Source organism: Homarus americanus, unplaced genomic scaffold, assembly GCF_018991925.1.
Source record: "Homarus americanus isolate GMGI-L3 unplaced genomic scaffold, GMGI_Hamer_2.0 scaffold54840, whole genome shotgun sequence".
NCBI classification, from domain to species: Eukaryota; Metazoa; Arthropoda; class Malacostraca; order Decapoda; family Nephropidae; genus Homarus; species Homarus americanus.
Window position 1 is genome coordinate 438,285 of NW_024745963.1, and position 14,817 is coordinate 453,101.

The window sequence follows — 14,817 nt, forward strand, 5'->3', positions numbered from 1 at the left end:
CCTCTAACTCCACCCTAGATGATTCCAACTCTACCCCTCCTACTCACTTTCCTATACTTTCCAATTGTAGGGTTGCTGGTGTTATCCAATCTGGATGTAAGGCACGTGGAACAGACGGACTACCCCTTCATGTTTGAGGGAGTGTGCTGAAGTTCTGGCCCCTGTGCTTGATTGCATCTACCTGAAAACTCAATTTTTTCATTTTCTTTAAAGCATGCCTTGGTTTAGCCCTTCCCAAAGAAGGGTGACCATTCTAATCCCTCTAACTTTATTCCTTTTTAAGGTTTTCAAAATTACCTTCCCTTTCTCTTGTCAGATCACCAGTATGGTTTCTGCCAGGCAAGATTTACTGGTGATCTGCTCCCCTGTTGTACCCATCTTTGGTCATCCTCTCTTAGGGATTATGGGGAAACCCTGATCATGGTCCTCAACCTCTACAAAGCATAAGTCTTTGAAGATTCAATCTCTCGCTTTCTCTACCAATAGTAGTGTTCCACAGGCTTCTGTTTTTCCACCTAGTCTTCCGGTTTAGTTCACACTGCTACTATTATTTTCCCCTCCCCCTAACTCTCAAACTAGATCCATTTCTAGTCCTGATATAATTTTTTTTTATCAATGTAGATCTGTGCAGCATCTCCAAATGGGGAGGTGGAAATTCAGGAACAAGAAAACACAGTAATGTACAGCATTTACCTAACACTTTCTAAATTAGAAGATCTCCCACCAATCACATTTCAGGATGTAAGATTTTACCAAATTCTGAAAATAGATATGCTAGGCCTCACCATTTCCTGTCATGGAAGCAACACATAACCTGTATAACATAGAGTAAGCTGGGGTTGTACAGATGCCATAACTATGCTTCACTCCTGGCCAGATGCTTCAGGCTTATAAGGGGTTCATTCCTCCTAACACGGAGTACTGTTCTCAAATCTATAGCACGAAGTACTACTCTCGTAACTATAGCACAGCGTACTGCTCTCATATCTATAGCACGGAGTACTGCTCTCGTAACTACAGCACAGCGTACTGCTCTCATATCTATAGCAAGGAGTACTGCTATTGTATCTATAGCACGGAGTACTGCTCTTGTATCTATAGCAGGGAATACTGCTCTTGTATCTATAGCAGGGAATACTGCTCTTGTATCTATAGCAGGGAATACTGCTCTTGTATCTATAGCAGGGAATACTGCTCTTGTATCTATAGCAGGGAGTACTGCTCTTGTATCTATAGCAAGGAGTAATGTCACCAGTGGAGTAGCCTAAGGCTCAGTCCTTGGACCTTTATTATTTAATATATACAGTTTTACCCCGCTTAACGCGCTTTCACTTAACGCGTTTTCGCATATACGCGGTGCCTTGCCAAAGCTGAACTTTCACTTAACGCGGCATTTTTCATCATATACGAGGTGAGTGTCCGGCTCGGATGCTATTTTTAGATTTTGACCACGCGCCACCCGCCCTCCTGCCTGCCTGCCTGCCTCTCCTTCCTCCTCCCTCCGCTTGGGCAAGCGGCGCGGTAAGGTTGCGCAGTGTGTGTCTTTGTTGCGTTATCACTGACGTCATATGACGTCTCGGACTGTGATTGGCCATGCAGCCCTACCCCCCTCTGCTGCTAGCTGTAATTGGCTTAAAGTATTATGACGTGACTACCCCGGGGAGGGAGGGAGGGAGGAGAGACGACGCTTGACCTAGCCGCGGCAGTTTCATCCCTCAAGGCCACGCCGGGTTAACGCGCATCCATTGTTCCGTAAAATGGCTTCCGCCGGACCACCACCCCCAGAGAGAAACCTTTCCTTACCTGGACCCAGCGGCACTAAACCAAAGAAGACACGACGTTCATTAAGCTACGAGCTGAAGTACCAAATTGTTCAAGATTTGGAGAAAGGAAGACGCCAAGTTGATCTCGCGCGCCAGCATGGCGTCAACGAATCTACGATTCGTACAATAAAGAAGGATGCAGCCAAGATAAAGGAGCACATGAAGATCACAAAGTCTGCAGGTGCTTCATCTATCAGGTATTGCCAGAACAGGGTGCTGGCAAAAGTGGAAACTTTGCTGGTGAGTTATTTGGTGCGTCAGGCGCGACGCAACATGGCGGTGGACACGCGCTCAGTGCAGGAGTACGCACGTGAGCTATACGCAGCAGTGACACGTAAACTGGGAATTGCAGAGCCCAAACCCTTCAATGCTTCCCATGGTTGGCTGCATAGGTTTAAGAGGAGGAACAAGGTCACCAACATCAGCATTGTTGGTGAGGAAGCGAGTGCTGACCGTGCGGCGGCTAGAGATTTTCCTCCGTTTTTACGTGAGATTATGGAGGAAGGACAGTACAGTGACGACCAGGTGTTTAACATGGACGAATCTGGTCTTTTCTGGAAAAAGTTACCTTCCAAGACCTTCGTTGTCCAGTCTGCGAGCAAGGTAAGGGGCCGGAAGATGCAGAAGGAACGCATCACCGTCCTGTTTACCACCAATGCCTCCGGTACCTGTAAACCAAAGTTATCGGTGATTCACAAAGCCCGCAAGCCGCACGCCTACAAGAATATGGACATGAACAAGCTTAATGTCCACTGGCTAACCGCACGTAAGGCGTGGATGTCCTCTTCTCTGTCCCTCTTCTGGTTTGACAACTGTTTTGTTCCTGACGTGCAGAAATTCTGCGAGCAACAGAATGTTCCTTTCAATATTTTGTTGCTCCTTGACAACGCACCTGGACACTCGCCCCTACTTATGGATCGTCACCCCAACGTAAAAGTGGTCTTCCTTCCTCCCAACACTACGTCATTAATCCAGCCTATGGACCAGGAGTTAATCTGCAATGTTAAAGCTGCATACTCGGCAAAGAAATTCAAGCTCCTGAACGACTCTACCAACACCAAGGATGAGTTGCGTAAGCTGGGTGACACCGACAGCGAGAGTAAAAGCGACGAGGACAAGGAACAAGAGGCGGCGACTCAAGAACTTCTCGTCAAACAATTTTGGAAGAAGTTTAACGTCAAACAAGCTGTAGACTTCTTGGTGGAGGCATGGGATCTGCTGACTATTGCTACGATTCGTCACGCATGGAGACATGTGTTGCATGGCATACCAGGTGAGAGGAGGAGTGAACCTGTGACTGGTCAGGTTCAGACTGTTGCAGTAGCAGTGGACCTTGCCAGAGAAGCTGCGCTCAGTATTACAGCTGAAGGCTTCTCCGAGACCACCAACGAAGACATCATGGAGGTGATCAGAGATCCTGAAGTGACTGCCGACGAGATGTTGGAAGAAGAACCCGCCAGTGAAGAGGAGGAAGAAGGTGCGTCATTCTCCGAAGAACCTAGTTTAAGTCATAGTGATATTAAGTGTCTCATAGAGTTAACAGAAAAAATTAAGTCCATCGTTTCCCGCGACACTGACGATGAACGCCATGACGTCTTCCATACCCGACTGGTGCAGGCTATGGAGCCGTACATCACGGTGTATCATGACAACATCAAAGCCAGCCGTCAGCAAAGCATAACCGAGTTCTTCGCCCGCAACCCACCACAGCCAGCCCAAGCCAGTGAGTGAGAGTGAAGTTGATTTTGAGGGATTTGTCAGGGAAGCCATGACAACTGTAAGTGACAGTGATATTGATTCACCTAGTAATGGTGATTCACCTGAGGGGCAGTAATCTGCCCTCTGCCTCGGAACCAGCCTCCATCCCCGTATGCCGACCCATCTCTTCTACTACCGTAAGTGTTCCTCAAAAATTTTCGTTTTTTAACCTATTCTTTATTTTTCCTATGTTAACCTTTATCTTTCCTAACCTAACCTCTTCTATATTACTTGTTTTTCATGCCACCATAAAGTTAAGATAGAATTTTTACTACAACATAGTTATTTGTCGTCAAAAAGTGGAGTTTGGGGGTCGGGCTGGGTTCTATTGGAATTAATCCCATATGTTCTGTTATTCACTTGCCCTGGACCCTGTCTAATTGACCGCATATGGGTACATATATATATATATATATATATATATATATATATATATATATATATATATATATATATATATATATATATATATATATATATATATATATATATATATATATATATATATATATATATATATATATATATAAACTTACATAGAGATGTATGTAGAGACAGTAAATAAAGTAAATTTGCTGATGACACTAAAATAGGGCATGGAATTAAATCTGGGGAGACACAAATGGTCCTCACAGCCTCTGACTTCCTGGGGGACACACATGCCCTACAGTCCTGACCTCCTAGGTGACACACACACACATGCCCTACAACAATGACCTCCTGGGTGACACACACACATGCCCTACAACAATGACCTCCTGGGGACACACACACATGCCCTACAGTTCTGACCTCCTGGGTAACACATGCCCTATAGCCCTGACTTCCTTGGGGACAGACAAACATGCCTTCTAGCCTTGACCTCCTGGGGGACAGACAAACATGCCTTATAGCCTTGACCTCCTGGGGGACAGACAAACATGCCTTATAGCCTTGACCTCCTGGGGGGGACACACTCACAAACACATGTCCTACAGCCCTAACCTCCTGGGGGACACAAACATGACCTCCTAGGGGACACAAACATGACCTACAGCCCTGACCTCCTAGTAGACACAAACATGACCTACATCCTGGTGGACACACACACACGTCCTACAGCCCTGAGCTCCTGGTGGACACACACGCACACATGCCCTGACCTCCTGGTGGAGACACACATGCCCTATAACCCTGACCTTCTGGTGGATACACACGTCCTATAGCAATGACATCCTGGTGGACACACTCATGCCCTATAGCCTTGTAAAATAAAAACCTTTTGTTTGTGGGTGATGCCAAATTATTCAGGGAAATTTAAGAACCAAATGGACTGTGAAGAGCTACAGAAAGATATCTGTTTTAGGAATGGCTGTTGATTCATTGTCAGGAAATGCAATAGGATGCACCCAAGGGTGGCTGACAATTCAAGGTCTGGGGTGTCCCTTGGGTGACTGGGACCAGTGATTGACTTAAGCTTGCCATGCTAGACTGTCGCTATCACCCACAGGTAAAGAAGTCCCAATTTATGCTTTACATTCCTTATTTAATGCTTGCCTTATTTCCTTGCTTGACAATGCACATGACATTTAAATCCAGGGTAGATGGGAGTTATTTTAGGGGTGGCCAATCCATAATTCCCCAAATTTGTTATATTTTTATGGAACCAATTGCTTTGATAACTGGTGATTCAACAACCAACGACTTTTCACGGTCCCCATATTCGTCGGTTATCAAGGTATGCCGCTATTATGAAAAGTACAGCACGAATAATAATTGGATGAGTCGGTACAGCCTATATAACCTCTTCGTACTCCACCCTAAAAAGGTGTCTAATTCCTCAGTTTAAAATTTCACACTGAGGAAATATGTAGAACAACATATTTTCTGCAGTATTCTCTGATAAAACAGCTTTAATGTGGATTATCATAGCTTGGAAGGATTATGCTGCTTATGCAATCTTGAAATATACTGTACTATGTTGGGGTTTATTCTGTTACAGGAGCTCCAAAACTCCTGAAGGTTACAGCCTCCTGTTACAACATGTGATGCAACAAGATGGCCAATATTTTGCTTTGAGTATTGCTAGAGAGGACTTGCAACCTCTAGGATTGACTTACAGAGTTAACTGGGAGTAATAATATTGTAAATATCTTTGAGTATCAGGGCCCATTACTCTATTAATACAATTTTAAATTTTAAGAAAAACAGCACTTTCTTTGTAGATATTTATTTTAGTTTATCGCCTGCCACCATAGGAAGATGGAATGGGCTGTGTCACCTGCAGGCCAGCAACCTTATCAAAGTCCTGAAATGTAAAAATACATACAATAGTGTCTTAACTACCAAAGCATAACAAATTATCAATACTTCACAGAATAAATCTTATAATAACAATTCCCACAAAACATGTATGTAATAAGATAATCATTAAACTGGCAATGAACTAGTAAAATCCAAGTCTGTTCCATATATAAAACTATCCATGAAAGGGCTCCTCCTATGCAAAGGACCCAAGGTTCAATTGCCAGTTACAGGGAAAGACTGGGTTTCCTCCTTGCAAAATAAGCAATGAAATGTGTACATCAATGTGTACACTTGCCAATGATGGAACAATTCTGCAGTTAGCTAAATACTCTATCCGATCAGCATTACTCAGACAAATGGTCACCCTGCTCAAACTGTGCAGTACTCTCATTTTCCCCCTTAACCCTTTCACTATGATGATGCCACTTTTACCACTTGGCTTGGCTAACACATTTTATTCAGTAGAGATGCCCTTCTCCCCCCCCCCCATACACAAGTCACTGACAGCGGACCTTTCTTTTCCAGCAATACATGCTGTGTGAAAATTATTTAGAGTGACAAGGGAACCATGCTATTATTGATTGCCAGTACGTACTGCCACTGGAACCTGGTTAATGGGGCAGGGATACCCAAAATATGAAAACGTATTGCAATTTTAAATAAAGTACTGGGTTAATGGGAGGCAAAATTAATATTGTGTTGAGTAAAGTTATAGGATATTCAGAGGTTTTCTGGACCTCTGGCACCAGTTCCTCTTTTCCCACTGAGACTAATGATTCGCTACACCAGGGGTTGAATCCACGAAGAGTTAAATATGTATTCGGAGAACTGCTGCTAATTATCAAAACAATAAATTTTGAGGGTTCGCTGTACACCAAACTGTTTGAACAACATCTTAGCTTTTTTCCCACTTCCCCTCTTCTCTCATGAGCAAATTGAAAGGAATGACTGAAACTGTCCATTCACAGTCCAAATTCCACTAACAATCTTACTGTTCTTCAAATCTTGTTATTGCAATTGAATTGTCTGCAAGAGTCCTGACCACCTTCAATCAAGAAACTTGTAGTACATTAAGAATATTAAGGGTGGCAGTGTTTGATCCTCACTAGAGCCCCAATGCAAAATGTGCCATGGTGTAAAACCTTGAACCTGCCACAAATCTAAAATTGTTGATGCATGAAAAAAGCTTCAGTCAACGTTATCCTGGACTCATTTGTCATAAGAAGGATTGTTCCACTAATAGTAAGAATACCTATCACTGTTCTCATTTACATCCATGTACAGAAAAAGGAAACCCAGTCCTTCACTCTGATCCAGAAATGAACTCAAACAATACAAACTGAGTTACACAGCCAATCATTTTAAAAAACACTATTTATAAACAATGAAAGGGCAGCTATAATTACCATCAACTTAAGCATCTCCTTTGTATCAGCATCAACTTCAATGATACCCTGCTCCAAAGCAGAAACCTCGGGAACATAGTTGTCACGGCGCTCACGCTCCTCCTCCTGCAACTTAATGGAGATTCCACGTACTGGACCACGCTGAATACGCTTCATTAAATGGGTAACAAACCTGCAAAAAACAAATATTTTTAATTTAGTCGGTGAAAGGATAATAAAGCATTAATTGTATACCTGTCAATTGAACTCCATTCCTTACTTATGCTACATCTGACCCCAAAAGTAAATGTTAATAAAATTATCTATCAAACAACCCTGCTCCATTTCAAACTTAATGATTAAGAGTATGTGCAGAAACCTTTCCTGAGAACTGAAAAGAATCCATGATTCTGAAAATTACATTGAAAGTGTGTGATTCAAACTTTCTAACACATTTAAGGTACTGTATCATAATATGGCTGGAGTAGGGTATCATAAAACAAAATTTGGGCATATAAAGAAATACAAACTGGCATACAAATATTTAGAATATGTAAGGAAAACATAAACCTTGAACGTAACAGTCATCAAGAAGAAATTCTCCAAATTACAGATACAGGCCAGAGACCATACTTTCCCTGTCCCCATATTCTCAAGCTAAAGCTAGAAAATGAACCAGCTACACAATCACCCAAAGAAGAGACAAACTGTCTGAAACTCTTAGAAAAGGGAGGAAAACTAAAGGACAACAATTCTGACCAGCAAATAGTCAGTTATTGAAAGCCCCCACAACAAGGACCTTCACTCATGTCCACATCACCCATGAAATGATTAAGAGGTACAAAGTTTGACAGTATCTCAGCTTTGTAACAGTAAATTCCTTTGCTAAGCCAAACTGATCCTATGTATCTGACTGGGTGCTCAATAAGCAACACATCCCACTGACATGAAAAATCTTATCAAAGTAAATTAACAATAACTACTGGGAATATTAATCATTCTGTTCTTCAAACAAATATATGAGAGAAACCATGTCAGTAAAATTTCTGAATACTGCCCAATATATGTTTCAACACAAGAGAGGGATTTAAAAATTCCCACAATAAACAATGGGCTGTGGTATTGTTTTCATTTCAAATAGTGTATAGTGATAAACTTGCAGTTATTCTATTCTAAGAGTTGCATAAACCTATTGAGTTGGTTTACACCCCAAGCACTCCTAACTCCAGTAGCAGTGCTCCTACAGAAAAAATCCATGCACAAACACTACAAGGCTGCTTCTCCTTGTGACCACCAGTTTCCCATAGCAACTTCATCAGCCGTAACAGGTTGGACTGTGAAGAGACCCATTAACTGTCTTGATGGCCAAATTGGAAGAAGCCACCTATTAGATGATGATGCTCACTGTCAAACTATTCACTGGAACTTTCCCTATAAAAGGTAGTTTAGTCTTTAAAGGAGTTAACCATACAACAAATGTGCACCTACAATGATGAAGGGACCACATAGATTGCCCTTAATAAAAGACGAAGAAGCCAGGATAAGGTAATTCTTAGAATTGCTAGACCACATGACGTCTTGCCAGAATAAAAAGAGGGAACATTGCAGATTATGAAGGTTCATTTTCCCTACCTTCAGGCTATATCACCATTACTTTTATTGTTCATGTACAGTATTGTGCTGAAATTAGGGTTACTGAACTTTCTCAAAATTCAAAAACTGAGTTCTTACATAACTGTACAGAAACTGTGAAAAATTAGACTACAGTACAGTAATTGGTTACTGCAGCTCCAGTAAAAGTAATACCAACCCAGCAATCTTGTTGCGTAGAGGCTTTGAGGGGATGATGGCAATCTCCTCACAGATACGCTTGTTGGTGTGGAAGTCACTGCCCAGTCTGGTGTAATATTTTTCAATGATCACACGGGCAGCTTTCTTCACTGTCTTGGTACGTACACGACCCTAGAAGACAACAATTATAAGCATTAACATTTTATATTGTTTATACAGGAAAAATACTTAGAGTGTAACAGTCGAATGTCATTGCTACACTCGACCCACTTTAATATTAAGGGAAGTTTCTTTTGCTGTTACTGGGTTCTAGTTAGCAACTTTAGTAAAAGTGGAGCAGACGGTTAACACTCAAACGTGTTTACAGTACAATATATAAATCAATAATATTTTCCAGAATTGTTCCTTGGGTGATTTTTTTTTTGCTCTATCTACGATCATAAATCACCTGAAGTGAGCAGGACACGAAAGATGAGGGAAATTACGGGGTAAATAGAAAAAAAATCATACAACACCAATTTCACGTCTCTACGTGAAGAAATTAATTATTTATCATAAATATTCTGCTGATAAATTTCCCTTGATGCAGTTCGTTTACCTAAGCAGTTAAACTAATAAATTTTGAAACTGGTCTCCTATGAATTGTAAACAAACAATGGGGCCTCATATCAAGGGTTTTACTATCATATCATACAGTACTTGTATATATTGACTTAATTATCTTTTGTTATAGGTTTCAGTTATCAGATTCGTGAGTCAGTTGGGTGTGTAATTCCTGTATTTTTCTTCTTTGGGCATAATAGGGTCTTACACCTATTGTATGTACAAATAATGAATAGTATATATATACTGTAGTTGTATTCGTATTCTATATTATGGATACATTTCCAATTTCATAGGAATGTTCCAGATGAGGGAGACTGACACTACCCGGGGGAACACAAAGAAGATCTACATGATCTTTTAACTCAGATTAAATTAAGTTTACCAATTTTTTGTGACTTCGTGACACCAAATACTAGTCGAGGTTAGGTTAGGTTAGGTACATGCACATGATCTATTAACTCAGGTTAAATTAAGTTTACCAATTTTTTGTCAATTTCTGACACCAAATACTAGTCGAGAAGTGATTAGCAGTCCGATTTATTCATCTAGGACCATTATTTGACTTCATTCCGGCTATATTTGGGTAATTAGTCAGACCCAAAATATCCAAGGTGTATAAAATATAATCACACACCACGTAAGAACCCCAGTAGCAATAAGTTATTAAATGGCCTTTTTACGTCTTATTGGACGAATCTATAAAATATTTACCACTTTCAGTATACATACACTCTATATCTACACACTGTGGTAAATAATAAACTTGTATGACCAGGTTGGGTTTGTTTACATCATCTGAACCTCCACACCAGACACCACCTTCACTTCTCAATTAATTATCTCATAACTTATACAACTTACAACATTAACTATATCTAAATTTCAACATTGAACCATAACAGAATAATATAAGCATTAATAAATTAAACTAAGACTCACCATTTTGGAGGATTAGTTGGATATTTCAGTACATCCACACATACACGGACCCACAGTGTACTTTGGGTTAGGAAGGAGGTGAGGGAAGCGCCACCACCACCACCTGGCAGCACCATCCTCACCCGCCAAGTTTAATCTGTTTAAACATTTAATAATAATCTGATTAAAATTAGTAATATGTCAGAGTTGATGTGTGATATAATACAAGATGTAATGTAATGTCCATGATTAAATTTTAAACCGATATTGATGTTATATTGTTTTATTGTGTTTTATAGACTAAAATATTTTAATAAGTGGGTGAGGTTAGATTAAACTCGGTAAGTAAATACACTAACAATTAATAAGTAATGGTTATTTTTGTTTGTGTAGTAATAAAAAATTAGCTTCTTTGAGAGTGCGTGGATATTTGTTCGTCTGTGCAAAATATGGTTGATTTAGTTTAGTTTATCATCAGCTTAGAGAATTAGCGAGAAGAATAAATGATCATTCACAGAAAATGGAAGTAATTTGCCTGAATTTCGAGGAATAACTATCTTCTACAAATCCTGATAAATAGATTGGCCAGACAGATAGATGAATGAATATTTCTGCATTAACATCGTCATACTTATTAAGATATATCTATAATGTGCTTATATACGGTAGGTACATAATATTACAATGTATTTAAACTTGGTTCAATATTTTTGTCGTGGTTCAGATAGCAGCAAGATGCCCATAACAATGAAATAGTGGAGTGTGTATATTTTTCAATGTTATGTGGTTGGAATTGAACTCTAAACGCCAGTCTATCCTCTGCAAGCCTAGTTTATACAATCAAGTGTGCTTTTTATGATAGATTTATGTTTGATCAGCTTGCAATTTCTGCTTCGTGAACACAGTAGTTACTTACCGATTGACTTGCTGTACATTATTCAGTGTACTGTACACTACTCATTTCATTTCACGGGGAATACTACCTATTTGACCGCTATGAAGGCCAAACATCTATAAATTAAGTTTCTATCGTTATTCCAGAATTAGATGGAATATTCATTTGACGAGTTTGCTTTCAAAGTTGTTAGATTCCTGGAGGATCCCCACCCCCCATTTTTCACATGAATGCACAGAAACGCTTTACTGGTCATAGGATGGTGACAGTCTTTGGGAAGGAAGGTATTTTATGGTAATAGGGGAAAAATGTGTAGTGTTCTCTTCGGCAACTGCGCAAGAGAGCCGATCATTAATTATTCTACGGTCTGACAGATATTTTGGGCGACTCCGGCTGGTATGGAGCATTAATGTAAAATAAAATACAAAACAATACTCTTCTTTCATCTTCTTCAAACGTATGAATGCTATGGAGCAAAAACAAGGGAAAATAAAGAAATATAAGCTACATGAAGGAAGAACCTAACACCAAGACCCGGCAGTAGCCTCATGAACCCTGACACCACTGCAAGATAGACCAAGAACCTGACCAAACAGGCCGCCTCTAGTAAGTTTTTAATATTTATTAATCTATTTATTTAGTTACTCCGACATACCTGTTTTCTTTTATATAGTTATACATAAGAATTCTTCATTAACGTATACATAACGTACTCCAGGTTATATATTTGTTGGAATACGTATGGGTAATATCTTTGAGCTGTTACACATTATTTGAACTGCAACCCCGCTATTATTTACATCCTTGTTACATATGTATTTTCCAACACTATGATGGATACGCCCTTAAGGTCAACGCCTTTTTTTGTATTCTTCCTTTGTGACAAAATGCTGACTGTATTTTTTTTCCTTGATATTTTTTTTGAAATATCACAATTATTGAAAAAAAAATCAAATTCTCCAAAAGTAAATGCTAAAGAGACCTCATTATACATTTATTAATCTAGTATAATAGTATAGTAATAAAAAATATTTAGTTTATATAGTGTATATAGTTTTGACGAGGATTGATACATCTGTCCACTACAACTCCCTTGACGCAGCCCGTACGAAGTAAGTATGAATGTTGTTATGATTTGTTAAATTATTATCTTGGTATAAATGTCTTAATGTATATTCATATTGTATTATTTGTCATATACTTTAAATACTGTATGTTAAGTAAATTATTGCATTTTTATTCATGTTATTGTCAGTTGCAACTTAAGAATGAGATATTATTTTGTTGTTGTGACACATTGTTTACCCAGGAGCTGTAGCAGTAATTGTTGTACCTGTTGCAGGGGTGAAGGAGTCACTGGTTGGACTACACGAGAGAGAGAATGAAGGGGGTAAGCGAGGCAGCGCAGGCCCTCCACACCCAGATGATGACCATGGCCCCTGGGGTACATTCGTCAGTGGCCCCCGAGGCAGAGGGGCCAATGAACCCCTGGGTGCAGATGGCCATGGACCACGGGTTGCCTTTACCAATGACTCCCAGGATACAGTCGGAAATTGCCCCCAAGGCACAGTCGGCGGTGGCCCCCGAGGCACGGTCGGCGGTGGCCCCCGAGGCACGGTCGGCGGAGGCCCCCGAGGCACGGTCGGCGGAGGCCCCCGAGGCACGGTCGGCGGAGGCCCCCGAGGCACGGTCGGCGGAGGCCCCCGAGGCACGGTCGGCGGTGGCCCCCGAGGCACGGTCGGCGGTGGCCCCCGAGGCACAGTGGTTAATGAATCCCTGGATACAAATGGAAATTGCCCGCAGATTACAGCTGTCAAAAATGAATCCCTGGGTACAATCGTCAGTGGCTCATGGAATGCAGTCGTCAGTGGCTCATGGAATGCAGTCGTCAGTGGCTCATGGAATGCAGTCGTCAGTGGCTCATGAAATGCAGTCGTCAGTGGCTCACGAGATGCAGTCGTCAGTGGCTCATGAAATGCAGTCAACGGCCCCCAGGGTACAGTCACCAGTGGCTCCTGAAATACAGTTGTCAGCGGCCAATGAAATACAGTCCAGGGCCCCCAGGATACAGTCTGCAATGATTCCTGGGTCGCATTCGTCAGTAGTCCCCGGGACACCGCTATCAAAGCACCCCAAGGCGCGGTGGTTAAGTTTCTACAGGGCGGAGTTGTCGGTGTCCTCCGGGGCGGGGTCGTCGGTGTCCTCCGGGGCGGGGTCGTCGGTGTCCTCCGGGGCGGGGTCGTCGGTGTCCTCCGGGGCGGGGTCGTCGTGTCCTCCCGGGGCGGGTCCTCGATGTCCTCCGGGGCGGGGTCCTCGATGTCCTCCGGGGCGGGGTCCTCGATGTCCTCCGGGGCGGGGTCCTCGATGTACTCCGGGGCGGGGTCGTCGATGTCCTCCGAGGCGTGGTCGTCGATGTCCTCCGAGGCGTGGTCGTCGATGTACCCCGAGGCGGAGTTCGGCACTTCCCAGCTAAATGTGCCCAGGTTTCCTCGTCTCCCCTACCAGCTGTCTCTTCCTGGAAGTGAGTTGACAATTTCGTTGGTTCCCTGAGCACTTCCTCCTTCATTCCCAAGACTTAATTTTCTTACTAAAATCCAACAATACTTTGCTATTACCTGTTCCTTCCTGCTTTCTCGTGTTAGAAGGTAACTGGGTCAAGTATACCTTCCCTTAACACTCGCCCAAGTCGTCCCTTTATTTACTTTTACTACAAGCTCTTGCTCTTTATTCCTTCTCGCTGTTCCTGTCTCCAGTATCTAGTTATTGTTCACTATAGTAGATCCTGTAACTCACTCAACTGTATAAACAAACCCATTTACGCATTGAAGGGGTATTTCTGAAGACAAGCTGAGGCCTGTAATTGACTTGTGTTGAATTTCTCTTCTCCATTCAATACAGCAAAGATATACATGTACAGTCGCCCAAAAACGTCCTGTCGCCTCTCATCCTGAACCACGAACCCCGAGATTCAGACACGTGAACCCGAAACACACTAATAATTTATTGTCCATAAATGCTTCTGATTCAAGAGTCTAAATCTCGGGGTTCATGGCTGGGTGTTCGCCGAGGTAAGGCTGGGTGATCGGACGCAAACTAGTTCAGCAATGTGGTAACGAGGCACTACGATGGTGAGGTTCACATTCCACCACCACAACACTCCGAGCTTTATAGCACACGAGCACAGGAAGGAACTTATTACGAACTTTGACATGACGTGAACTTGCATAACAAATGCATTCATAACATTACCACATATAACAATATCATGTTAAGATTGGAGCATAAAAAAAACTTTGCCCGGTACCAAACACTGGCTTGGAACCACTAGAAGCGAGTCCTCGTATTACACATGCAT

At 41.8% G+C, this 14,817-nt stretch overlaps 2 protein-coding genes across 2 annotated transcripts; one reads left to right on the forward strand and one right to left on the reverse strand.

The window, feature by feature from the left end:
• Positions 1-5,774: 5,774 nt before the first annotated feature.
• On the reverse strand, positions 5,775-10,712 carry LOC121878858 (40S ribosomal protein S17-like). Its single transcript, XM_042385276.1, has 4 exons — positions 10,589-10,712; positions 9,063-9,214; positions 7,274-7,445; positions 5,775-5,868 (listed from the first exon to the last, which is right to left on the reverse strand). Exons 1-4 carry the CDS (start codon positions 10,589-10,591, stop codon positions 5,800-5,802), a joined length of 396 nt encoding a protein of 131 aa, XP_042241210.1. The 5' UTR covers positions 10,592-10,712; the 3' UTR covers positions 5,775-5,799.
• Positions 10,713-12,894: 2,182 nt separating this feature from the next.
• On the forward strand, positions 12,895-13,935 carry LOC121878853 (retinitis pigmentosa 1-like 1 protein). Its single transcript, XM_042385270.1, has one exon. The coding sequence runs from the start codon at positions 12,895-12,897 to the stop codon at positions 13,933-13,935; it is 1,041 nt and encodes a 346-aa protein (XP_042241204.1).
• Positions 13,936-14,817: the final 882 nt, after the last annotated feature.

Excerpts from the sequence above, each read along its gene's own strand:
- LOC121878858 (XM_042385276.1), bottom strand. Across the intron at positions 7,446-9,062 it reads CTACGCAACAAGATTGCTGG|GTTTGTTACCCATTTAATGA; the intron begins GTTGGTATTACT and ends TGTTTTTTGCAG. Across the intron at positions 5,869-7,273 it reads AGGAGATGCTTAAGTTGATG|GACTTTGATAAGGTTGCTGG; the intron begins GTAATTATAGCT and ends TTTACATTTCAG.
- LOC121878853 (XM_042385270.1), top strand. The coding sequence starts at position 12,895 with ATGGCCCCTGGGGTACATTCGTCAGTGGCCCCCGAGGCAGAGGGGCCA.